The sequence below is a fragment of the Neoarius graeffei genome, chromosome 13 (genome assembly GCF_027579695.1).
Source record: "Neoarius graeffei isolate fNeoGra1 chromosome 13, fNeoGra1.pri, whole genome shotgun sequence".
Lineage (NCBI taxonomy): Eukaryota > Metazoa > Chordata > Actinopteri > Siluriformes > Ariidae > Neoarius > Neoarius graeffei.
The window spans coordinates 52,350,790-52,378,731 of NC_083581.1; the positions used below are offsets into that span (position 1 = coordinate 52,350,790).

General features: G+C 40.9%; 2 protein-coding genes across 2 annotated transcripts in view; one reads left to right on the plus strand and one right to left on the minus strand.

The window, feature by feature from the left end:
* The first annotated feature begins 167 nt into the window (after positions 1 to 167).
* tcea2 (transcription elongation factor A (SII), 2) lies at positions 168 to 27,389 on the plus strand. Its single transcript, XM_060938027.1, has 10 exons — positions 168 to 391; positions 7,502 to 7,564; positions 14,539 to 14,644; positions 14,871 to 14,961; positions 17,717 to 17,862; positions 22,020 to 22,086; positions 22,275 to 22,437; positions 22,580 to 22,726; positions 26,264 to 26,335; positions 26,683 to 27,389. The coding sequence occupies exons 1-10, from the start codon at positions 323 to 325 to the stop codon at positions 26,689 to 26,691; spliced, it is 933 nt and encodes a 310-aa protein (XP_060794010.1). The 5' UTR covers positions 168 to 322; the 3' UTR covers positions 26,692 to 27,389.
* The window catches only part of rgs19 (regulator of G protein signaling 19), a 151,840-nt gene continuing 143,008 nt past the window's right edge, over positions 19,111 to 27,942 (minus strand). Inside the window, exon 6 of the mRNA XM_060938022.1 lies at positions 19,111 to 19,331. Coding sequence (XP_060794005.1) covers positions 19,329 to 19,331 — 3 coding nt within the window. The 3' untranslated portion in view covers positions 19,111 to 19,328. The remainder of the gene's footprint in view (positions 19,332 to 27,942) is intronic.

Consider the following 27,942-nt stretch of genomic DNA (forward strand, 5'->3'; position numbering starts at 1 on the left):
CATCTGTTAAGTGGTAGCCTAAAGGAGGGTGATTAGATCTAGCCCAAGATCATCGTTAGAATTTATTTTCTCTCTCTGCTCAGATACAGGTCATTCGGGAAACAAGTGGACACAATTTTACTGGGCGGGGGAGAAAAAAAAAAAGCCAGAAAAACTTCAAGTCCCACAATCCCTCACTTCACAGAAAAGACAAGAGCTGCGAAAAGGGCAGCGGTTTCCATTCATTTGGGCATCAAGTGAGCGTGAAAAAGAAAAACACTACCGCGCTATCGCCATATAAATGGAGGTGCAACCTTAGGAAACAAGACCGGTTATTTTAAACATGGCGAAAGATCAAGAAGTCGAGCGCATCGCCAAAAAGCTGGACAAAATGGTGCACAAAAACAACACGGTAAGTCACTGAGCGCGGCCGCGAGCAGCATCAGGAAGCAGGTAGCGCGTGCAGGTCAGCTGCACTTTCAGCCATGGAAGAAGGTTCTGGAAGGATCTGGGAGGATCTGGGAGTGGATCGGTGCCGAAAATACCGGCCATTTTCACGAAGGCGGCCCCGCCGGGTGCTGCTCTGCTTTCAGTTCTCATATCAGGTTGGATTTATAACTGCATCAGATGCCTTCAAAACAGCCGCCATTGACTCGGTAATTCCCGGTTAGTGAGTGGAATGTCGGCGCAGAGCGCCATGCCGTCCTGTGAGGCGGGTTTGCACTGCCAGCAGCGATGCTTTTGTTCGGACTTGAGAGGAGTTTTGAGCCGAAAGCAGTGAAAGAGTTCCGCATCCGTTTGTCAGCATATTGGTGGGGGGAAACAACCCCAAAACAAACCTTGTTAGTTGTTTATTAGACGCATTTTCAGTGCCGGTGCTGTGTGTGTGTGTGGAGCAGCTGCTGCTGTGCTGGCAACTGGGTCTTCTCCAGAGCTCAGCTGTCGCTATTTATTCTCTTCTTCACTGCAACCGTTATATTTTCGCCCTCAAGTAGAAAGAGGCTAAACCCGAAATAATTCTTCTCTAATTCACACTAAACGTGACCTTTTATAACTAGACTAGCTTTATCTATTGATGACTGTGGGCAAATTAGTGCTTTAGTTTACATTTAAAAAAACTGCCGCGTCACCGGAAGTACTACTACTACATAATAATAATCTCATCTCATTATCTCTAGCCGCTTTATCCTGTTCTACAGGGTCGCAGGCAAGCCGGAGCCTATTCCAGCTGACTACGGGCGAAAGGCGGGGTACACCCTGGACAAGTCACCAGGTCATCACAGGGCTGACACATAGACACAGACAACCATTCACACTCACATTCACACCTACGGTCAATTTAGAGTCACCAGTTAACCTAACCTGCATGTCTTTGGACTGTGGGGGAAACCGGAGCACCCGGAGGAAACCCACGCGGACACGGGGAGAACATGCAAACTCCGCACAGAAAGGCCCTCGCCGGCCACGGGGCTCGAACCCGGACCTTCTTGCTGTGAGGTGACAATGCTAACCACTACACCACCGCGCCGCCCACTAATTAACCTCATCTCATCTCATCTCATTATCTGTAGCCGCTTTATCCTGTTCTACAGGGTCGCAGGCAAGCTGGAGCCTATCCCAGCTGACTACGGGCGAAAGGCGGGGTACACCCTGGACAAGTCACCAGGTCATCACAGGGCTGACACATAGACACAGACAACCATTCACACTCACATTCACACCTACGGTCAATTTAGAGTCACCAGTTAACCTAACCTGCATGTCTTTGGACTGTGGGGGAAACCGGAGCACCCGGAGGAAACCCACGCGGACACGGGGAGAACATGCAAACTCCGCACAGAAAGGCCCTCGCCGGCCACGGGGCTCGAACCCGGACCTTCTTGCTGTGAGGTGACAATGCTAACCACTACACCACCGCGCCGCCCACTAATTAACCTCATCTCATCTCATCTCATTATCTGTAGCCGCTTTATCCTGTTCTACAGGGTCGCAGGCAAGCTGGAGCCTATCCCAGCTGACTACGGGCGAAAGGCGGGGTACACCCTGGACAAGTCACCAGGTCATCACAGGGCTGACACATAGACACAGACAACCATTCACACTCACATTCACACCTACGGTCAATTTAGAGTCACCAGTTAACCTAACCTGCATGTCTTTGGACTGTGGGGGAAACCGGAGCACCCGGAGGAAACCCACGCGGACACGGGGAGAACATGCAAACTCCGCACAGAAAGGCCCTCGCCGGCCACAGGGCTCGAACCCGGACCTTCTTGCTGTGAGGCGACAGCGCTAACCACTACACCACCGTGCCACCCTATTTATATATATATATATATATATATATATATATATATATATATATATATTATTGGAAACCAGTGATTCCTTAGAATCGGCACTGGTGCTCTTATACCCTGTCCATACTAGGGATTTTGTACCGATACGATACTACTTTCATACCGCAACACCTGTCCACACTAGCAACTATACCGGTACTGTAGCGGTATAACTGTATCGGTACGAAACCCACAAATGTATGGGTTTCGTATCGGTACTGTAGCGCTTCGCTGTAGTGTGGACAGATGAAGCGTCTCTGTATCGATACAAATATAATGCGCATGCGCAAAGTCACACACCTCAATCGATGTCTTCGCTGAATAAAATAGTGAAGAACGGAGATTCATTTGTTTCTTTCTCAACTGCCTCGCGTGCTTTATACGATTCGACTGGATAAATGACCACCAGAAATACAGACTGTACATTGACAACAAAAAGCACACACACGTTGTTTCATCCGCCATATTCTCGGAAGGAAGTTACTCGGTAACCACGGAAACATTTCGCGCACGCGCATTTCAACTACCGTGAAAGAAAACTGCAAACATTTCTTGCTAGTGTGGACAGATGCACTAAACTGTACCGGTATACTTTGTATCGATACAGTTATACCACTATCGTACCGGTATATATGTGAACACAGCTTTAGAGTCACCAGTTAACCTAACCTGCATGTCTTTGGACTGTGGGGGAAACCGGAGCACCCGGAGGAAACCCACGCGGACACGGGGAGAACATGCAAACTCCGCACAGAAAGGCCCTTGCCGGCCACGGGGCTCGAACCTGGACCTTCTTGCTGTGAGGCGACAGCGCTAACCACTACACCACCGTGCCACCCTATTTATATATATATTATTGGAAACCAGTGATTCCTTAGAATCGGCACTGGTGCTCTTATACCCTGTCCACACTAGGGATTTTGTACCGATACGATACTACTTTCGTACCGCAACACCTGTCCACACTAGCAACTATACCGGTACTGTAGCGGTATAACTGTATCGGTACGAAACCCACAAATGTATGGGTTTCGTATCGGTACTGTAGCGCTTTGCTGTAGTGTGGACAGATGAAGCGGCTCTGTATCGATACAAATATAACACGCATGCGCAAAGTCACACACCTCAATCGATGTCTTCGCTGAATAAAATAGTGAAGAACGGAGATTCGTTTGTTTCTTTCTCAACTGCCTCGCGTGCTTTATACGATTCGACTGAATAAATGACCACCAGAAATACAGACTGTACATTGACAACAAAAAGCACACACACGTTGTTTCATCCGCCATATTCTCGGAAGGAAGTTACTCAGTAACCACGGAAACATTTCGCGCACGCGCATTTCAACTACCGTGAAAGAAAACTGCAAACATTTCTCGCTAGTGTGGACAGATGCACTAAACTGTACCGGTATACTTTGTATCGATACAGTTATACCACTTTCGTACTGGTATATATGTGAACACAGCTTTAGAGTCACCAGTTAACCTAACCTGCATGTCTTTGGACTGTGGGGGAAACCGGAGCACCCGGAGGAAACCCACGCGGACACGGGGAGAACATGCAAACTCCGCACAGAAAGGCCCTTGCCGGCCACGGGGCTCGAACCCAGGACCTTCTTGCTGTGAGGCGACAGCGCTAACCACTACACCACCGTGCCGCCCTAATTAAAAAAAAAAATATATATATATATATATATATATATATATATTTTTTTTTTTGGGGGGGGGGTGATTTCTGGAAACCAGTGATTCCTTAGAATCAGCATTGGTGCTCTTAAAGTGGGTAAATTCAGGAGCAAGATCAATGTAATTCTCCTATTTTATATTAAACTTTGGTCAAATATCTGTCACATTTGCATTTTGTGCAATTTTTTTTTTTACCTTGCGAAATACCAGAAAAATTCAGTTGAAATCAAGCCATTTGAGGCGAATTCATCCGCCTCTGAAAAAACTTGGCATTTGGATTTCCTGGGAAACCTTGATTTCTCAGGACGTCTCCTTCTGAATCCTACGTCAGCGTTGGTTTGTTGACCTGGTGGTTTTCTCCAAATTTCTTCAACATTATCACGTAACTATTAAAATGGTTAACAGATGTATCGTAGGCGGTTGTAGCAACACCAGTCATGATGGGATTAGTCCTCATCGTTTTCCAAAAGACCGGACAATGAGAGAGAAATTCATTGAGAAATGAAAGAGAAATTCGTACGAGGCACCCGGAAGCCGAGGACCAAAGCAGAGCCGAGAAAAAGGCCAAGAAAATCACAAGTTGGCTGTTGCCAGGGTAAGATATAAGAGAGACTATACTCTAAATTAGGTGTTCCTGTGTTTGTGTGGTACACAGATGATGTTATTTATTGACACACAAAAGTAAACAACACGAAAGCACTGGGCGATAATACACTTACTTCACATGTATCAAGGGATATGTGTGTCAGGGCTTGAGATCTTGGGGCCTGTCAAACGCATTAAATGTATATACAACCCTGCTTAGCCGATTCCATGGCCCAATCCCAATTCTAATTTCTACCCCTTCCCCTACCCCTCCGCGTTAACTGGGATTGGGATACCCCTACCCCTTCACGTGAACGCGCAAAATGGAGGGGAAGGGCCAAGGGGTTGGTCCAAGGGGTGAAATGGGATTCGGCCCATGTGTGTAGCTTATGAAATCTTTCTCCTACAGTAGTCAGTACTCTTCTAAATGAAGAAATATATAAAAGTAATTAGAAAAAATATGATTTATGTAACAATAGATAGATGAGCATTGATGCGTGAATCCATGGGTTTAGAAGCTCAGGCGACAATTCCATATTTCAATGCAAAATCGCTAGCTGCTAAACTTGGTCTTCACAGACTGTGCACTGAACCCATGCAAGCTCTCGCAGCCTGCTGGCGGATCCGCACGTGACGTCACGAATCTGGCTCCAGACTCCCTTGGGATTTTTCCAGACGCGTTTTGTTATTTTTTTTTTTCTGCTGTAGACAGATGGCCTTGTGCAAAATTACCCTTCTGGATGAGTGTGTAAAGGGACATTCTTTCATATAAAAAAAAAAACACGAAATTGGTCCAGAATATGCACTTTAAATGTACTCCTATCTCTGTTTTCGAGAGAGACTGTTCTATTATGCCTTTAGACCCAAGAAGAGAATTCAAACAAACTCAAAGTGCAATTAAATATAGATCTTTTAAAGATCATTCAATAAAAAAAGAAAAGTGTTTTAGAACAAAATTGTCAAGTTTGTTTTTGTGTAGCGCTTTTAACAGTAGACATTGTCCCAAAGCAGCTTTATAGAATTTGAATGATTTAAAACATGAGCTAATTTTATCCCTAATCTATCCCCAATGAGCACGCCTGTGGTGACAGTGGCAAGGAAAAACTCCCTCAGACGACATGAGGAAGAAACCTCGAGAGGAACCAGACTCAAAAGGGAACCCATCCTCATTTGGGCAACAACAGACAACCTGACTATAACATTAACAGTTTTAACATGAAGTCAGTTTCGTTGATGTTATAACTCTCTTCATTGATGGAAACTTGAGTGCAAAACTGTTCATGACAACTGCAGTCCTAAAGTTAGCAAGTCAACTGTAGTCCTCAGCCATAAAAGCATTACTGTAAGAGTCCAGAGCGTCTTCCAAGTGTGACTTCCAACTGTCCATATGGGGCCGTCCTCCACAGGAGCAATGTGATGAAACTCCAGCCAGACATAGGGCATCAGGATGGATCAGGCAGGTCCGAGGAGCAGAAGAGATCAGCATCTCGATCTCAGGATTGACATGTAACTCAGAAGGACAGATTGTGGTGGTGGGTGGGGAAGAGAGAGAAAACACAGGTTGTTTGGTATGCCCAATGTCACCTGAATAAGTAGGAACAGTATACATTAAAATTGTGACCTTAATCTTCACTTTCGTCCTATAATATTCTAAAGTTGTTCATTTGATTAATAGTCTTCTGGTTCCAGCTTGTAATCCTTTGGTTGATCCTTTTCCATTCTGGGAATCTCCAAAAGTTGACTTGGATTTAGTCCCTAAAATCTCTAAACTAGAGGATAGTAGTTGCTACATGTTACAATTGGCATTAGAACACATTCAACTCAAATATAATCAAGACTTGCATATATTTACTGATGGTTCAAAAAAAGATTTTGATTGTGCATCTGGCGTTGTAATTCCAAGTCTAAACATTCAAAAAGATTATAAAATCTCAAATGGTACTATTTTTAGAGCTGAGTTACTAGCAATGACAGAGGCTTTGGAACTTCTTATTGATAAACCTCCCTTTCAAAGTGTGATATTTTCTGATTCCTTGTCTGTCTTACAAATAATTCAAAAGGAAGATAATGACATAGAATTATTAGATTTCCGATATCTTACGTACCAGCTTTATCTTATGGGTGGTGAGGTTGTTTTTTGTTGGATTCCAGATCATGTGGGTATTAAAGGAAATGAAATGGCTGATAAATTGGCCAAAAGATCAGTAAATAAAACCTATTATGACATTCATTACCCTTTTACCACTTCTGATATCACAAATCATATCAAAGATGTTATTTTTACAATATGGCAAGACAGATGGGAAAATTCCCAAACCGGTAGATTTTTCTACCAATTAGAACCAATTATTACAACACATACTACGTATTCTGATAAAAACAGAAACAAACAAAGGATAATTACAAGACTTAGATTTGGAAAATGTCTACTTGATGATACACATTTTTTTTTAAACCTCTAATCAGTGTACAACTTGTGGTGTAAAAGAAAATGTCAAACACCTGCTTCTAGATTGTATAAAATATCTAAACTTTCATGATAAAATTATTCAAAAAATGAGAAATAAGCAATTAGAAATTAATATGAAAAATGTACTTCTTCGTAAAGTTTTATGATGACATAAGTTTATTATTGAAAAAGAAATAAAGACTTAATTTTGGGGGAAAAAAAAGAAACTCGTTTTTAATGTGTGTGTGTGCTTGGTCACAATATGTGAACTAGCAGTTCCAATCCTTATAGGACGCCAAATCACTTTGAGTAGGAGCGTCCCTAAAAGAAGCAAAGCTCAAGCAAACCAATGATTGATTGCACGTTAGAAACTTAATCCAGACTAAAGTTCAGGAGCCTTTGTTTTAGACAAAACAAAATTTCCAAAAATGTCCCTTTCTCATCTTTTGTTTTAACCTTAGGATGGCGCCATGGACCTTTTAAGAGAGCTGAAGAACATGAAGATGTCACTAGAGACCCTGCAGGTAATCCAGTCAGCTTCAAAATTAATGTATAATTTTTGTTTATCATTATATCGCAGTTCTGGTGCACTAATGTTATTGGTTGAGCACTGTTCCAAGAGTACCGATATTTCACATAACCACACAGCCTGGGACATTTCACTGTGTGCATATATGTGTCCTGCATGTAAAACTCCACTTCCTAGTTCGAAACAGTTACTGTGGTAGTGTTAGTGAGATCATCAGTGGACATGGAAATCATTACTTTTCAGGAACTCTATATACAGGGGGCTGCAAAAGTAGGTATCTAGTAATGAAAAACAATGTTCGTGCAAAACATTATTTTATTGATTATACAAACGTATTGATAACAAACATTAATTCCTCAAATGTTCAAACTGTTTGCCCCCGGGATTCACACACACCTACTAGTCGAGTGTGGACACCCGTGCACACTCTGGCACAAAGGTCTTTATCAGCATCAATTTCCTGGCAAGCCTCCCATATGAACTGAATCATGGCATCGACAGAACGTGGCTTGCGGGCGAAAACCCTCTCTTTTACACATTCCCAGAAAAAGAAGTCCATGGGGTGAGATCCGGCGAACGTGGTGGCCAGTCAACGGCTCCCCGACGTCCAATCCACCTGTTGGGAAATTCTTTGTCAAGTAGTGCATGCACAATGAGTGTGAAGTGCGGTGGCGCCCCATCCTGCTGGAAGTAGAAGTCGTCCTGCTGCTGTTGTTCGCGTATAATCCTTACTGTATACCTACTTTTGCAGCCCCCTGTACTGTATATGTATAAATACGGCGGTGACTATAGAAAATCGTATGTGCTGATTGGTCGAGTAACTCTGACTATTTAAATAATAATGGCTGGCTTTTTTTGTGGTATATCAGATTTATTCCATTCAGCTAGCATGATATTGAACTCGTCTTCGACTCGTTCAATATCATGCTAGCTGAATGGAATATAGCTGATATACCACGAAAAAGCCAGCTATTATTATTATACATACATGTTTGATGAGACAATTTATAGATTTTACAAAAAGTTAAGAACAGGGGGGTAACTTACCAATATTGAATGCTGATTCTGATCGAATGCAAGTCAGTGTTCTGTCAATCCAATGTACAAAGTCAAAGTTCTAACAGTAAAAATGGTACAAGTCCAAAAAGCCTGAACAACAACCCAACTTAACAAGCAGTTACTTTTGGTAGTAGTTCATTGTTACATTGCAGTTGTTCACAACAAAAAGGTTTTGCTGAGTGAAGTCCATGAGTGAAGTCTTCTTGTAAAAGTCTCCGTCACTTTTCCTCACCTCCAAGTAGAACTTTATATTTCCGTTATTGCTCTCTTTTCCAGTTTTTTGATGTCCGTTGTAGGGCTGCATGATTCTGGAAAAAATGTGAATCACGATTTTTTTGCTTAGAATTGAGATCACGATTCTTTGGCACGATTTTTTATACAAAATGTTTATTGCACTGTTTATTGCGCAAAACAAACAAAAAAAAACATTCAAATGGTCATTCAAGTAGAGTATCAAACGTTTGAACAATAGGCTTGTTAGCAGGAGCTGCAGGAACTTTGCTTTGGCAGAGGCACAGTAGTAGTAGCAAAAAAAAATTGAGATGTGGCTGATTTATATTTTTTATTATTATTATTGTTGTTATTGTGACTTTATAAAGGAACTCACCTATAGACCCTTTTCAGTCACGTGACCTTCGTAAACGCGACCGCCATTTTGGACATGTAGTGGACTTCGGCTCAAATCGGTTTGAATGCGAGGAAGGCGACAAACATAAAAGAAAAAGGAGCGAGATGCAGAAAACTGTATTTGCTAGTTTACTGTAATTATGATCTGGCAGCTATTTACACCGGATCCAGTGTAAATAGCTGCCGGAGCCAACGTCCGAGGTTCTGGAGCGCACTCTGGCTCCGGCCGGCCGCGAGTGAGCGCGCTCCGGAACCTCGGACGTTGGCTCCGGCAGCTATTTACACTGGATCCGGTGTAAATAGCTGCCAGATCATAATTACAGTAAACTAGAATGGAATGTTAACAGCAATGTAATGCCTTTTCTGGCTAATTTTATTCGTCTTACCTCCAACAAAGTGGTCACTACACAAGCGCTGGTATGCCGCTATCCATCTTCTCCGTCGGTCAGCATCTACCGGGATCCGATAAAATGATAACCCTTGCCTTGTTTGTTGATGGTTACTACATCCAGGTGCACAACAATATAGTGGCATGATGGAAGTCTTGCTGAAAATAAACACTTTCTTTGCTGCCGTTCCTCAATGTTGGCTGTGGTAAACTACTGGTAGTACATGTCCAAAATGGCGGCTGCGTTTGTCGTGACGTCACGTGAAAAGGGTCCATTGCCAGATGGAGTCGATGTCCAAAACATTGGAGCCTGGTCCAATCGTTGAGGGAGATGGCTTTTACTATGTTTTAACCATTGTCTGTTGTGATGCAGGTCAATTTATCCTCGTTCAGACTCCAAGATGCGAGGGCATCTTTTACCGTAATCCCTGTGCTAGGGCCCCGCCTGTATGGTCTTTGGGGAAAAAAGCTGTTTGTAAGCACCGGCTTTTGATAGTGAAATCAGGCACTATAAAATGAACAGTCAGGCTCAAATACGGTTCCATGGTCCGACTGGACCATAAATCAGACGTAGCGGAAAAATGATCGATTTCCCGCAATTCTGCCTCGACCACTGCCCGCTGCTGTACATATCGAGGAGCGCAACGTTTGAAAAGAAGTTGCAGGAGGGGATGGAGTACCGTTTGTCGAGAGTGTTTATCATCTTCTGAAATTCCTCATGTTGTACAGTGTTTATCGGTGCCATATCTTTTGCCAGGTGATATGTGATAGCTGCTGTGATCTCCTTGTGTCTACTGGAGTTTGGTGGGTATGGCGTTGCATTGTACAAGGTCCTGGTTATTGTCGTCTGTGTTTGTGTTTGTTTCTTGCCTTGTACGGCTTCATCATACTCTACTTTGTGGTGACGTTTCAGGTGATTGTAGAGATTAGCGGTGTTGCTTTGTGGTGCTGCAACGAGGGCAGAACACACTTTGCAGTGCACCTCAGACTGTTTGTCATTGTCTGGCTTAAACCCCAAATACTTCCACACCGCCGAATGCGAACCCTTTTTGGGCACGAGCTCGATTCGGGTCTTTGGGTGACTCTCTCCACTACCACCTGGGGTTTCTTCGCAATCCATTTCTTCTGCTTCTCTCCCTCACTGTTTCCACACACTCAACTGCAGGCGGGCTTCCTCCACTGACTGAATCACGTGTTGTAAAGACGCTTTACCATAGGTCGAGGGAGGAGTCAGCGGCAGTGCTGCCTTTAGGGGCGCTTGAAAAAATCCGGGAAGAAATAGGAGCGTTTGTTTGTGATGCCGCTCGTGAAATAAAATGCTTAAGAATCGTTGTGTTTCGAAATGAGATCACGTGTATGTGTGAATCGAGATCGCGATTTTTTTTTTTTTTTTTAAAATGATTTATCGTGCAGCCCTAGTCCGTTGGTACGTTTTTCTCTTGTAAATACGCATGAAGAATATCCAGTGAAGTTTTTATAGTCTTTCGGGTGTTCAGCATGTCTTTCTTTTAAATCTTCTGCTTTTAATGAAGCAAACCTCGCAGCCATTTTTGTTTACAAGCTGTTAGTTACTCGTGAGTGCGGAAGTTTTACGTCTCCGATGTGTCTCTTTCCCAGTTTTTCCATATATTTAATGCGGAAGATTAAATGCGTGAAGAATATCCAGTGAAGTTTTGGTAGCCTTTCGGGTGTTCAGCGCGTCTTTCTCTTTTTAAATCTTCGGCTTTTAATGAAGCAAATCTCACGGTCATGTTTGTGAACAAACTGTCAGTCACTCACTACCATGGAAGTTTTACATCTCCGATGCGTCTCTTTTCCGTTTTTTTCGATGTCCGTTGGTATGTTTTTCTCTTGTAAATATGCATGAAGAATGTATAATGAAGTTTTGGTAGCGTTTTGTGTGTTCAGCGCATCTTTAGTTAGTTTCACTTTATTTATTTAATGCTTAAACTGAGCACTGATTTAACCCCGTCTTCTCTGTCTCCTGGCTGACAAAGAAATGATTGTGCGCATGCACAAAAGAAAAGTTTTGTCATTTGGATCTTCGTGTGTGGTGTGTGATGTGCTGTTTTGACAACGTGAAATATTCTAACAATATTGCACGCTCGTTCTCCATTGGGGAGAGTGCCGTAATACATGGAGGATAAGCGATATGATAATATTGCATGGCATCAATAAACCCGCTAGAAGGGAATAGAATACATGTTTTTATTCCATGGAAAAAGTGGCCTGTATGTATAATAATTCTCAATAATCACCTCGAGCGACTCGGCAAAATCTCAGCTAATCGCTTTGCCACCGAAAGTGAGGAAGATTTGCAAATGATGAAAGAGAATGCTGTTCTTAAAAGCAATAAAGATCCTATGAAGTTTGGTCAAAAACTATTCAAAGGTAAGGTGGAATTGTGATTTATTGTATCGATTTCAAAACAAAGTATTTTACGTGAGTCAGCATAGATAAATGACACGTCTGCGTGCATTACATTAGATTACTTTATTTGTCACATGCACAGTCGTTCAAAACAGTGGCAGTGAAATGTGTGTGACAAAACAGCTCTGTGTAGTACTGTGCATAAACCTCTAAGAAATATAAATAAAAAAAAAGTTGCATAAAAGGGGCGGCACGGTGGTGTAGTGGTTAGCGCTGTCGCTTCACAGCAAGAAGGTCTGGGTTCGAGCCCCGTGGCCGACGAGGGCCTTTCTGTGTGGAGTTTGCATGTTCTCTGCATGGGTTTCCTCCGGGTGCTCCGGTTTCCCCCAAAGACATGCAGGTTAGGTTAACTGGTGACTCTAAATTGACCGTAGGTGTGAATGGTTGTCTGTGTCTATGTGTCAGCCCTGTGATGACCTGGCGACTTGTCCAGGGTGTACCCCGCCTTTCGCCCGTAGTCAGCTGGGATAGGCTCCAGCTCGCCTGCGACCCTGTAGAACAGGATAAGCGGCTACAGATAATGAGATGAGATTATTATTATTATTATTATTATTATTATTATGTAGTACTTCCGGTGACGCGGCAGTTTTTTTAAATGTAAACTAAAGCATTAATTTGCTTGCCTGCGACCCTGTAGAAGGATAAAGCGGCTAGAGATAATGAGAACGAGTTGGGTGTCATAGTGATTCTTTTTAATTGTTCCATTTTTTTTTTTAAATAGAGTGACGATAATTATGCAATAATTCTCTATCTAAGGCCTAAATAATTTTCCTGTATTTGTCATTGGAGTAAGGCCACTGATATACTGCACTTGTTAATCTATAGTCAAACATTCAACACCTTCCTTTATATGACTTCAATTATAATGTTACTATATAAAAAGTCCATGTTGAAACAGGTATAAGCTGCAGCTATCTCCTCGAGAAATATACAGCTCATCCACTGCAATATTTAGCCCAAGCCTACTGTATGTACTTCTCCTAAGGGCTGACCGTATTGAATAAAATTATATCACGCAGTATAAATACTGCAGTTTTGTTGAGCATAACTAAGGAGTCTGATGAATTCTACTGGTTCTGATCAGGTTATAAATGAGCTCCTGGGGCCTTCGATTTTATTCATATTTTGTGTAAGTATTAAAGATGTGGGAACTGCCTTTCAAAGAAAATTTTGGGCATTATTTATTCATCTTGGACATTTGGCTGTTTGATAAAGATCTAATAAGGGCTAGGTGGACCTTTTAGTTTGGTGACCAACATATGCACATGTAAACCGCTGTTTTGGTACATGATACTAAATACATCGTATTGTTTAGTATATTGTTCTGCTGACTTCATTTAATCTGTGACACAACTGTTAAAAGTAGATGGCCTTTCAATTTCATAAAATCAGTAAAATTTAGTTCCCTCTGAAGTTTGGTCATTGTGATATGTTTATTTCTGTAATAGCTTAAAAAATACTCAGGCCATTCTGTGGCTGGGAAGTTATTTAATTTGAGGGGATTCCCTAGTAAATAATGTGCATGAAATCGCTCGCTTCGCGCAGTCAAGCAGACAGATGAAATGTGTGTGCACGTGCACAGGTTTACCTTGACCGTGCACAGTAATCCCAAGAGATCTTAAATAAAAATCTGTCTGCCGGGTGGCACGGTGGTGTGGTGGTTAGCGCTGTTGTCTCACAGCGAGAAGGTCCGGGTTCAAGCCCCGTGGCCGGCGAGGGCCTTTCTGTGTGGAGTTTGCATGTTCTCCTCGTGTCCGCGTGGGTTTCCTCCGGGTGCTCCGGTTTCCCCCACAGTCCAAAGACATGCAGGTTAGGTTAACTGGTGACTCTAAAATTGACCGTAGGTGTGAATGTGAGTGTGAATGGTTGTCTGTGTCTCTGTGTCAGCCCTGTGATGACCTGGCGACTTGTCCAGGGTGTACCCCGCCTTTCGCCCGTAGTCAGCTGGGATAGGCTCCAGCTTGCCTGCGACCCTGTAGAACAGGATAAAGCGGCTAGAGATAATGAGATGAATGAATGAATCTGTCTGCCACAAAGCTACAACTGGGTTGTGGTTGGAACATCCAGCAGGACAAAGATCCAAAATAGCATCCAAATTTGCATACACACAAGTTCATTGGCCAGAATGAAGCTTTTAACATGACCATCTCAGTTAAACCCCATTAAAAACCTATGAGGGGAGCTGAAGAGGAGTAGAGTCCACAAGAGTGGCCCTAGGGCCCTGCAGGCTCTGAAGAGATTCTGTATTGAGGAGTGCTCTCAGATTCCTTGGCCTGTATTCTCCAATCTCGTCGTGCATAAGAGAAGTAGTAAATTCAGGGGTGGCAATAATTGTGACATGGTTTTGTTAAATATATATTTTTGATAAAGGTTTTTTAATTTTCTTACAATAGATGTACTTCAGTTAAAGGTTAGATTTCTGTCATTTTCATTTTTCATTTTCATATTTGACACAATGTGTTCAGTCCACAAGGATTGGGATGTCTGTGAATGCTGTGAGGAAGCAGAGTTCAGACGAGGAGGTGCAGACTCTGGCCAAGTCTCTCATCAAGACCTGGAAGAAACTGCTTGGTACAGTTCTTCTCTTATTTTTTTTTTCTCCCACTGTTTCTGTTGTAAAGCCATAAATTTTGTTTTATTCAAAAATATTTTAGGATTTCTTGTCTAAAGCATGTTCGGATGACACAGATGAAATGGCTGCTTTATAAGTAAATAATTTCTGATTGTGAGCTTACTCTTGATGGTAAGTAAGTGCAGAGAGAAGAGGACATAAATTGACCCCTCCTGCCTTTTTTAGATGGGTCTGAGGGCAAATCAGAGGAGAAGAAAAGGGGACTACCTCCCCTTCAGTCATCATCGAAAGACAGTCCTGGATCCAGTGACTTCAGGTGTGTATTTGTATGTGCGAAGAATAGAGATCATGAGGGAAAATACCGGATCAGTGTTAAGTTTCTTAATTATTTTTCCTCACCTCTGCCATGTTCTGTCATGTTTAAAAAGGCTAAAGAACACGTGTAGGTGGATCATGGACCATTCATGCATTACAGGCTCCTTTATATTCCTAGGTTTGCATTTGGAGAATTTGGAGCACGAGATTTCACAAGGGTTTAGTTCCAGAAATTATGATTGCTATGATAAAATGTTGAGTTTGTGTTCTTGCAGCCATTTCTGTTTTGACATGGAAACTTACCTTGCGGGCGGCACGGTGGTGTAGTGGTTAGCGCTGTCGCCTCACAGCAAGAAGGTCTTGGGTTCGAGCCCCGGGGCTGGCTTGGGCCTTTCTGTGTGGAGTTTGCATGTTCTCCCCGTGTCCGCGTGGGTTTCCTCCGGGTGCTCCGGTTTCCCCCACAGTCCAAAGACATGCAGATTAGGTTAACTGGTGACTCTAAATTGACCGTAGGTGTGAATGTGAGTGTGAATGGTTGTCTGTGTCTATGTGTCAGCCCTGTGATGACCTGGCGACTTGTCCAGGGTGTACCCCGCCTTTCACCCGTAGTCAGCTGGGATAGGCTCCAGCTTGCCTGCAACCCTGTAGAAGGATAAAGCGGCTAGAGATGATGAGAATGAGAACTTACCTTGCTTCAAGACCTAGCAAGTCTTAACCTACTAGCAGAGGCATCCAGGTATTTAGTGTGTGTCCTGGGCCTTGGTGCTTTTCCATGTATGCGTCTTTTTTTTTTTTTTTGACAAACTATTTTCCTGTTTATTATATGGACAATTGGCATTGAAGTTTTGAAATGTAGTTGTATTTATTTTAGTGCTGTCAAGCGATTAAAATATTTAATCGCAATTAATGTCGCGACTGTCATAGTTAACTCGCGATTAATCGCAATTTAATCGCACATTTTTGTCACATGAAAAACCATTGTAATTCTCTTATCAGCATAAAAAAGTGAATGGGCTTGCTTTGTACCAATGTTTTTTTTTTTTTTTAATTGCAGAGCATAACACGTCTTGTCACAGCCACTGACATCCATAACTTCCATATTAGATGAGAAAACCTCATCTCATCTCATCTCATTATCTCTAGCCGCTTTATCCTTCTACAGGGTCGCAGGCAAGCTGGAGCCTATCCCAGCTGACTACGGGCGAAAGGCGGGGTACACCCTGGACAAGTCGCCAGGTCATCACAGGGCTGACACATAGACACAGACAACCATTCACACTCACATTCACACCTACGGTCAATTTAGAGTCACCAGTTAACCTAACCTGCATGTCTTTGGACTGTGGGGGAAACCGGAGCACCCGGAGGAAACCCACGCGGACACGGGGAGAACATGCAAACTCCACACAGAAAGGCCCTCGCCGGCCCCGGGGCTCGAACCCAGGACCTTCTTGCTGTGAGGCGACAGCGCTAACCACTACACCACCGTGCCGCCCTGATGAGAAAACCAAGGGATGAAAAATAAAGTGCATATCACTGTGAAAATTAAAAAAAATTTTATTTTACTCTTCATTAGTTTCTTTTGAAGAGAAGTATTTGCCATAAAAGAAGAAAAAAACAGATAACAAAAATAAAAAATATGTAGGCACAAAAGCAGCCCCTTAAAAAGGCTGATACAAAATGAAAAGTGTCCCTTTGAGTGGAGCAGTACGCGATAGATAGCTCAGGTAAGCTAATCAGTCAGCATACCGTAGCAAGCTACCAAAACCTGAGGCCAAAATAACCAACCTACAAGACTGAATATGATAAATGATGGAAAAACTGGAAATAGTGATGAAAATAAAAATTTACTGTTTTATTTATTGAGTCACCACACGGACCTACTCTCGTTGAATAAAGTGAGCTGAATGACTGCCAAACTGAGTTCGGCCAGGTTCTAACGTCATACCAAAACAAAATACATCACTGATTCCTTCACATTCAGAAAGGTTAAAAACATTCATCATACGTTCAAAAACGTTCATCATAGTGTGGTACTGTATTCTCTAATTCTCACAGCGTATAACTCTACACCTACCCGGTGGAGATGAGCTGGGAAACTGAAGACTGAAGGAACAGTATTGAAAAATATTTTTCCAGTCTCGCCTGTGAAAGGTAATCCCATGTGATCTCGTTTGGACGGTAAACCTGTTGGTACAGTTAAACGCAGCACATGAATGAGGCATCTTTATTCTCGGCTACTGTCTAGACGCTATACCAGAGACGGTTGAAGAATCTCCACTTTGCCACATCCAATATGGCGGCGAGGATGACGTATGATTCTACGCAGAAGGCGGCGTCTACGTTTATATGTCTATGCCTTTCTCCATCACTCACACGTACTCTTTATTGAAGCAGCGCGCGACAAGCCTCAACAGGAACTACGGGTGACTCGCAGGGCCAAATTAGAATTTGCGTTAACGGCACTATTTTTTTTAATCGCGATAAATTGAGATCGCGTTAACGCGTTATTATCGCGTTAACTTTGACAGCCCTAATTAATTTTAATATTATTTAGGGATGCCAATAATAGTGCTGTATGTGTTTTCATGAAATGCGTATGATTTGTTTAAAAAAAGTTTTTGTCAGAAGAAAGCTTAGTTGTTTGAAAAATTTTGAATCACTGTATGTAATGTTTCATTTGTAGTTATTTTTATTCATTTGCCTGAAAGATGGCAATATTTCAAATCATGGTCTATGTGAATAATTTTTTCCAGTAAGAAACCAGAGACGCCAAAGACTCCCACCACCCCTGTGACCCCCACAACCCCTAAGATGACCTCGTTCCCCCCTCCACCAGTTACCACTGACAGTGTACGCAATAAATGCAGAGAGCTGCTCGTCTCAGCCCTGCAGACGGACGGTAGGTCAAGTAGCAACCGTTGGGCCACAGTCAGTAATTGTATATTTTAAATTATTCCACGAAATCGAGTCGTACGTGAGCTGATAGCCGGCAAGGTGCATAACATTGAGTCAGCTATAAGCCATATATGACGAGATTGAGTGGAATAACTGTTTTATCCTATCCACATTCACTGCATTTTGAGAAATGGAGCATTTTTTATTTTTTGCAAATTTGATAAATAAAAACTTCATACAAAACATCCGACAAAATCATTTCCGCTTAGAATGTAAACCAACCAGCGAAATGACAGTAGCAGTTTGTAAAAAAAAAAATGCTATAATAATAATTATTGGGAAACAAAAATGTTCTTACCATCAAATACTTTCATTCCATATTTTGTTGCTTTTTTTGGGGGGGGGGGGGGGTGTTTCTGTTTTTCAAGTAGAGTTTTTATTTCGTCCTCTGTTGGTTCAGCAACACGCACCGCCATTTTGTGTTTCTCTACTCACGATATATCAGCTGATATCCTAGTAGTAGAGTAGCCAATCAGCGCATGTGATTGCTCGTATCCAGTGAATGTGGATAGAATAATTATTATATCCCTCATCAAAAATTCCTATGCAGGGACTGGCCAAGTATGGATCACATGACATAATGGTTCTACCATTGATTAAGCAATGTATCTCGTGACGACAAAGTATGGTCATGATATGTCTATACATTTGCATACAGTGATTAAAAGTATCGCTCCTCCTGGACCATGGTAGATATGCATGACTAAAAATACAAATGCAAAACTCCAGAGCAGCACAAGACCGTAAATACCTGGTACATGTTTAATGAAATGGTTTCATACATGATATTTCCATAAATAATGTTCCTCATCAAAAAATTCCCGTGCAGGGATTGGCCAAGGATGGCTCACGTGACATAAAATAGGTCCACCACTGATTAAACAATGTATCTCATGACCACAAAAAAAAAAAACGGATATGGTGTGGGTCAGTCATGGTATATCCTGGATATACCATAAACTGATGTCACAATTTTAAGCGAGGCAGCTGACACCACACCCATTTCTGTGTGTGTAGATCTACGTGTCATGATCATGCCTAACGAGGCAGAGTTAGACCTCCAAAATATATATAATAAAATATTTATTATTATTTTCTTCAGGTTTATTTCTAATTTTTTGTAGTTAACACTTTTTTAGTTTGGAATTTTTTGATGATATAAATCTAATATACCATGCACTGAGAGGCTCTAGCTGAAATTATGGATTCTCTTCAGTGACTGGCTGTAACACTTCTAAGGAAGGGTGGAGCACAGAGGACGGCAGGACAGAGATCAGGTTTGCAAGATACGCTTTTATTGCCACACTTTTCAGTCTAGCATCAGTGATTAAACACAGACACACACACGCAGGTATCTGTTCGAGGAAGAGCTCCTCTGCTCTCTGCTCTCACTCCTTATATAGGGCGCGGTCACTGGGAAGACACACACAAACACAGGTTAATCGACATCAGGTGTAGTGATTCTGCCACTTACCTTCCCTGACTCCGCCCTCCTGTCACAGACCGGCGCTTGACCACGCCCCCGCTGCCACACTGGCATAGTACTATTGTCTGAGGGGCTGCACCTCTCACAAAATAGTACTCTGCCAGTCACCTCAGAGAATCCATAATTTCAACTAGAGCCTCTCAGTCCATTGTTGTTTATTATTATTATTATTATTAGTAGTAGTAGTAGTAGTAGTACACTTTATTATTAGTTTTTATTACATCAGTAACTTTACACATAGAGGATGATCTTGGTTCTCAGTCCTGGATTTAGAGTACCCCTGCCTATAGGGGTAGGACTATATTTCCTCTTTACTTCGGGTGCCTTCACATATGCAGTGTTTGGCAGATTTGAATAAAATCTTGTGTTTTCTGCCTTTGTGCGGATCTTTAGGTGAAAACACAGCAACTGCACTTGGGTACAGACCAAAGATTGTCATTTGCTTCTGTAGTGTGAAACCAAATCAAGAGGCAAATTAACCAAAAGTATCAATTGATTCTGTCTCAACAAAGTTCAACGCTGTTTGTGCCTTAACACACAACTCAATCCAGTTTAGACCTGTTACTTAGCTCGGGTTCCATCAAGTGAAAGCAGGGAAATGCTAAAATCTGCAAGATACGGGCCACTCCAGGGTTTCTTTAATCTGTTTCTGATAAAACTCCAGAAACGGGGCAAAGTCAAAATTATTCAGGACTTTTTTTTTTTTTTAACGGATCTGTTAAGAGAATTGTTCTTACCCTTTTGTAGTTTATCCAAAAGAATGTGAAGTCTCAATTTTTATCCTCTGCTGGCCAAAAGGCCCGAAGGGGGATTATGTCGTGGCAATGTCCATCTGTCCGTCCCAAGAAAGGGTACTCACCTTCTGAAATCACCTCCTCTCACAATTTTTGGAGGAATTTCATGAAACTTGGCAAAAGGCCTTTGTTATATGTCACTAGTACGCATATTGTTATTTTTGTTCAATTTGGTTGCATTTTACCAGAGTTACAGCCTTTGTCAAATTATAATAATTTTGTTAATCAAAGGCTGTAACTCTGGTAAAATGCAACCAAATTGAACAAAAATAACAATATGCGTACTAGTGACGTATAACAAAGGCCTTTTGCCAAGTTTCATGAAATTCCTCCAAAAATTGTGAGAGGAGTTGATTTCAGAAGGAAAACACTCATGAAATTGTCAAATTATAATAATTTTGTTAATCAATTTCATGAGTGTTTTCCTTCTGAAATCAACTCCTCTCACAATTTTTGGAGGAATTTCACAAAACTAGGCAAAAGGCCTCGTTATGTGTCATTAGTACACATTATTTTGTTCAATTCGGTTGCATTTTACCAGAGTACAGCCCTTGATTAACAACCTTGTACTTTCACAATTTCATGAAGGTGTGCTTGCCTTCTGAAATCAACTCCTCTCACAACTTAAGGAGGAATTTCTCAAAGCCTGGCTAAAGGCCTTGTTATATGATGCTAATATGCATATTGCAATTTAATTTTGTTTGTGAAAATTTGACCAGAGTTTTGACCCTTGCTTTAAATAACTTGTACTTTGGCAATTTTGTGAGGGTGTACATTCTTCTGAAATCAACTCCTCTCACGATTTGTGGAGGAATTTCACCAAACTTGGCAGAAGGCTTTGTTATATGACAGTTATACGCATATTGAAATTTCATTTAATTTTGGCAAATTTTACCAGAGTTATGCCCTTGATTATTAACAAACTTGTACTTTGGCAATTTCATCAAGGTGTGCTTGCTTTCTGAAGTCAACTTCCCTCATGATTTTTATCCCCTGCTGGCTGAAAGGCCCGAAGGGGGATTATGTCGTGGCGATGTCCGGTCGTCCTGGGAAGGGTACTCACCTTCTGAAATCAACTCCTCTCTCAGGTTTTGGTGGAATTTCACGAAAATTGACAGGATTCTTTGTTACATGTCGGTAATACGCGTATTGCAATTTCGTTCAGTTCATTCGCATTTTACCAGAGTTATGGCCTAGTTGCCAGCAGGGCATATTATGCTCTCAGAGCACTGTTCCACATCACATCGCTGTTGCCCTTGATTATTAACAAACTTGAACTTTGGCAATTTCATCAAGGTGTGCTTGCTTTCTGAAGTTAACTTCCCTCATGATTTTTGGAGGAATTTCATACAATTTGGCAAAAAGGTGTGTTTTTTTTTTTTTTTTTTTAAATTCCCCACTGGCCAAAAGGCCTGAAGGGGGATTATGCCATGGCAATGTCTGTCCCGGGAAGGGTGTTCACCTTCTGAAAGCAACTCCTCTCACAATTTTTGGAGGAATTTCACGAAACTTGACATTTTTTGTGTCGGTAATACGCATATTGCAATTTCGTTCAATTCACTCACATTTTACCAGAGTTTTGGCCCTTGATTAGCAAGCTTGTACGTTGACCATTTCATGAGGGTGTATTAAGCACTTATAGCATATAGTTGCCAGCGGGGGATATTGTTCTCTCAGAGCACGCCTGTTCTAATTGTTTTAGATTTCAGTGGGATTTTGCCTTGAAACTTTGCAGATGTTGGCAGTATCAGTTTAGCTGTCTCGACTTGTTTTAAATGGTAGCTCTCTTTTAGGATTATAATTTATTTGCTCTTTTCACAGATGACTACAAAACAATTGGAGCAGATTGTGAAGCTTTGGCAGCAGAGATTGAAGATTATATCCTTCTGTTTCTCAAAAGCTTATTTTGGTGCGTTTGTCTCTGAGCTAAGCCAGACTGGATAGAATTGCTTGAGGCTGTACGATACTTTGAGTTCTGAAATAATGTTTATATAGATGCCTTCTTTATCTTCCAATCTGTCATTTTATAAACAATATTAAGTTCATCTTAAACGAAGTTCCATATTTTCTTAACAGACTTTTACGCATTTACAAAGAGTTTAAATCCACTGACATGAAGTATAAATCTCGGTTGAGGAGCCGCATCTCCAACCTGAAAGACCAGAAGAACCCTGACCTTCGCCGCAATGTGCTGTGTGGCTCAATCAGCCCCGAACGCATTGCCACCATGACTGCAGAGGTGTGATTTTTGTCTGCATTCATAAGCTCATCACAACCACATCTGAAAGCACATTTGTTCATTATTCTTTTATTCAATGTTGTTCCTTCTTTTTTTTCTTCCCTCCCGTGAATGTGTGTTTGTCCTTTGTTTTATTTTGTAGGAGATGGCAAGTGCTGAGCTGAAAGAGATGAGGAAGGCACTAACTAAAGAGTCCATCCGGGAGCACCAGCTCTCTAAAGTAGGCGGCACTGAGACTGACATGTTTGTTTGTGGAAAGTGCAAGGGCAAGAGCTGCACCTACACACAGGTAAAGAGAAACACCTTCTTGCATGTTGTTGCCTGTTTCTTGCTGTATAATGGTATTAGTTATTGAACAGCTGTGGTTTTAACGGATTAGCCATTTATAACCATGAACAGATTACGGAGTTTCAGGCTACGTATGTTTAGACAAGCAGCTCAAATATTTGGTTAATTTATTGGCTATCTTATTTGATCACAGTTGGTTTTTCTATAGTCTGAATGGCTAGCACGCACACACCCCCCAAAAAATTTGAAGGTTTTCTAATTGGATCCAAGTCACATAATATTTGTTTATATGTACTTGTGTAGATATAAAATCAAAAAGTCTGGAACAGGGCTATTTACTGTTTTTAGTATTTACTGTTTGATCTCAAACTCATTTAAGAAAGCAAGAAATTGCACTAATTAACTTTTGACGAGGCACACCTGTTAACTGAAGCATTCCAGGTGACTCCCTCATGAAGCTGGTTAAGATAATGCCAATAGTGTTCAAAGCATCATCAAGGTAAACGCTGGTGACTTTGAAGAATCTAAAAGACGTGTCTCAACGTTAACTTTTGACACCTTTTTTCCCTGCAGGGCAAATGGCCTCAAATTTTTTTGCCCTAAAATTTTGCGGTATTTCGGCAAATTTTGAAGTACACGGTTCAAGACAATACTGAGATGTTTTCTAGGGGTATAATTGAGTTATTTAGGCAAAAGTACATGTTTAAAAAAAACAACATTTTTAAAAAGTTTATTTCTGCAACAGAAGAACAAGACAAGCCTTGAAAACATGAAACATAAATCGATATCATATGTATGACTTGCGTACGGTACTAGTACATAATACATCTTTTTAGGACACAAAACACACTTTGTTTTGCCTAGAACAATGACTAGCAATATTGCAAAGATGAATCATAAAACTCTATCATTCCATTATCCCTCCCCCCGTCCATCCATCACCCCCAATCATTGTCACTTCACATGCATGATGGGCCAATGTCAAATGGGGTAAGCTGTGAATTATCCCATAGATAAATCTTATGTAAATGATATATATTTACTGTAGAGGGTGTGGCTTACTATTTCAGACACAAAAGCATATCTTTCCATTCATTGACTCTACTTACCACTAGCTTTTTTTACACATATATATATATATATATATATATATATATATATATATATATATATATATATATATGTGTAATATATATATATATATATATATATATATATATATATATATATATGTGTAATATATATATATATATATATATATATATATATATATATATATATATAATGTGTGTGTGTGTGTGTATATATATATATATATATATATATATATATATATATATATATATATATATATATGTGTGTGTGTGTGTGTGTATATATATATATATATATATATATATATATATATATATATATATATATATATATATATATATATGTATGTGTGTGTATGTATATGTGTTGATGTCCTGACGTCAACCCGGGAAAGCGTAGCGGGCACCGGCGACCACTCGTAGTGATGAAAAGCACAAATGCGCATGCGTGCCTGAAGCGAACCAGTCAGAATCACCGTTACAAATCAGGAAGAAAAAAACAAAATGGCGATCACAGGGGAGGCGAGGATGCTGGTTAATACAACTTGTTTTTTGTAATGTGCTCGCTCGAAAATCATTTTTGTGCTTAAAGAAGCCAACTGTAGGCATGCCCGAACGGGCCTAACTCACTAAAATATTTCTGCCCGAGTGTCTTGGTTCGGCAAATCGGGCATTCGGGCAATGCCTGGTGTTGAGGCTTGAAAGATGAAATATTTTTCTTTCATTCATTCATTCATTCATTCATTTATTTATATTTGTATACCACATAATCCCGTAAAATTTCAACGCTATTTCATAGTTTTGGAGTTTTGATGTCTTTAGTATTGTTCTACAATGTAGAAAATGGTCAAAATACAGAAAAACCTATGAATGAGTAGATGTGTCCAAACTTTTTGACTTTTGACTGTGTGTGAGCAAACAACTCTAGATTGAACAAAAATCAGATTACGTGTACTCCGTATAAAAGTTAGATTTAAGCCATAGAATGGGATTGACCTCGCTGTATGAACAAGCCCTAAAGTTATAAGTGCAAATAGTATCGAATGTAATAATTACAGAACATGGTTCTTGTTTTGGCTTGGTGCCGTTTTCGATAGAAATAAACCGCAGTGTTGGCGTTAATTGCATTATTAATTGCTAAATTAATTAATTGTTAATTGCATCCATACATTACAGGAACTAGAGGTCTGCGCGGGACAGAATTTTCAGTCCTGCTCCCGCCCGCTCCCGCATTGTGCAGTCCCGCTCCCGCAAAGAATTATGATTTTCAGTCCCGCTCCCGCCCGCGCCTGCCATATTTTGTCCCGCTCCCGCCCGCAAATCCCGCATGATGCAGACGTTCGCGATCCTTCATTTATTGTAAGTTTATTGTTTAGACTCTGACATTCTGCTGACACATTCCAAGTTGAGCGCTGTATGCGCTCATGATTGACAGCTCTCGCTTTGATTGACAGCTCTCGCTTTGCGCACTCGCACTCCCACTTCCGAGTCTGTGGCGTTATGATTCCAACCGCGATTTCATTCTCCTCTCATATGAAGTGCTGCGCAACCACAACCAGCTCCTCAGATTATACACTGTCTATTTCTAGCTTTAAATTGAACAATCTGTGCGATACACAGTCCTTTTTAATACTAGTTAATACTTTGTAATACTTAGGACTAATACTCTTGACTTTTTAAACGGTAAATGTACCTCTTTTTAAAGCAGCACTTACTTCTGAAGCACTGTGAGCTTCACTAGAGGAGCTCTGCTCTTCTGCCATGATCGGAGATCTCAAACACGGAAGAGCGGAAAGGAATCGGAAACGTACGCGAGATTAGACCACATCCGCAAATTTAGGCATCTTAAAATGTTTTTATTAATGCCAAATAAAATGTCCAGCACAAATTATATACGATAGACATAAATTAATAATTTATAAATTTTATTTTAAACACGTTTTTAGTTAGCGGGACTGCAGCTTATCACCTCTCCCGCCTGCGCCCGCATTGTGCACTCCCCCTCCCGCCCGCACCCGCAATGAGCTTTCAAAAAGCGCTGCACTGCTTTGCGTCGGGTCCCGCGGGACTCCCGCGGGAGTGCAGGGCTCTAACAGGAACAACAAAGAACAAAGTCAGAAAACTGATTTCGAAGGTTGCTCATTATATACAATTTACAAATTTGAAATAAAGCACCTGTTAATATGCAGCGCTGTTAGTTTGCCACACCTGCCTAAATTCACTCTTTATATTGTTAAAGAACTAAACACATTGGCAAGTACATTCACACACACTGCCCTAAACAGGCCTGCACAGGCCTCAAATCTCCTGATACAGTGATGTCAGTAAGACCCCTGACACTAATGGAGGAGTGTGCTCCTGCATGTACATCTGTGTATTAGCTTGTTAGGACTGCTGGGATTTGGCACTCTTTGTCAACACACATTCATGCTGACTTTCCACAGGTTCAGACTCGCAGTGCTGATGAACCTATGACCACATTTGTGATGTGCAACCAATGTGGCAACCGGTGGAAGGTAAGAGAGACTCGTAATACACAGAATGATACCCCCACACACTGCAGTTAAAGTACTGACGGTTTTCTGTGATGCACAAAAACCTGAAAATCATATGAATAAATTGTGTAGTTATTGTTGATGAGGCCACGTGGTGGCACTGTTTGCTCACTGTACTTGAAATTTAGAACGCTTTCAGTAAAATAAATGAATGTACTAGAATAGAGATACCCGGTATCATTGTTTGTGTGTGTGTGTGTGTGTGTGTGTGTGTGTGTGTGTGTGTGTGTGTGTTTTATAAATTGAGTCAATCTGCATATTTGGTTATAGATATGAATAACACCTCTCTGTTCTTTATCTCAATTTAGTTCTGTTAAGAAGCATCATGATTCTTCATGTAATCAAGTGACAGATTAACATTGTGAGAAGGTACTTTTGTTACTTTTTTTTCCAGAAGAAATGTCATTTTTATACTCATTTCATAGCTTTGTAATATATTCTGTACGCATATTGCTGTATATGCAAGGAAAAGGCATTTGATGTAAATTTTATTTTATAGCATTTTTTGTACTGGGAGTATGTTCATTACCTTTAAGCGCTTGAGTTAACTGGACTTTGTAAGTCAGCATTAGCTCATTTGATACTGCTTTTGCCCCCCTGATGAAGCACTCTGTGCCTTTTTGTGCTTTCATTGCTGAGATTGTCATGCTTATAGATTTGTACAAATTCTTTTGCACATCAGTAAGATTTGTGAAAGTGTGTTGCAGATTATGCATTTGGTAACGTTATTTTACACTATATTTGGATAGTCTTTTGTAGATGCTAAACAAACTTCCAGTGATCATTTAATGAGTGATCTAAATCTAAGTATAGCCTGAAATACATTTGGTCAACTGAGAAATAACAGATTAGTCTGTCAGTGTCTTAGATCATCTATAGGAGGCCTTCCAGATAAAGTGCTACTTTGTTTTCTTCTGCAGCTGAATAATGTGTGAAAAGTGGATCTGATTGATAACATTTGACATGTATGAGAAACTTGTAGACCAGTCGGTCTCAATAAATTTGGAGAAAGATATGCAGAGACTTTATTGGGTTGGATGTGCATGAGTATCTGGTGATTTTGCAGAATTGGTTAATAGTTAAGCAATTTAAACATTAACATATTACAGACTTTAGTATTAAGCAGGCGGGCAAGATCTCATTGAACCCACTGAGCTCTATATAAAATCTGGAGAGCTCATAGCCTTATTCCCCGCTGTAGAGACGAGTGAAGCCATCTGGCCGCCATATTACCACTCCCATCACGTGTATTTGGCTTATGTGTTAAACCATGGTATCCAATCAAATTTGCCCCAAGAAAAGTATCACCTGACTTTTTTCATTACCTCCTCTTATTTTCTCTACTTTACCCCATCCCTTACATATCTATATAGCGTTCCCCTTCTTTTTTTTTTTCTTTCCTTTTCCAGTTCAATCTCTGATCATTTTTTTAATGGTTCTTTTTTTAGTACTATAATTATTTTTATGGAGATTAAGTTTTTCTCTTATACAGTGTACCTTTCTCTTTCATGTATTTCTTACTTGTACAAGGAAGAATAAAATGAAGGAGAGAGGTTTTTTATATATAC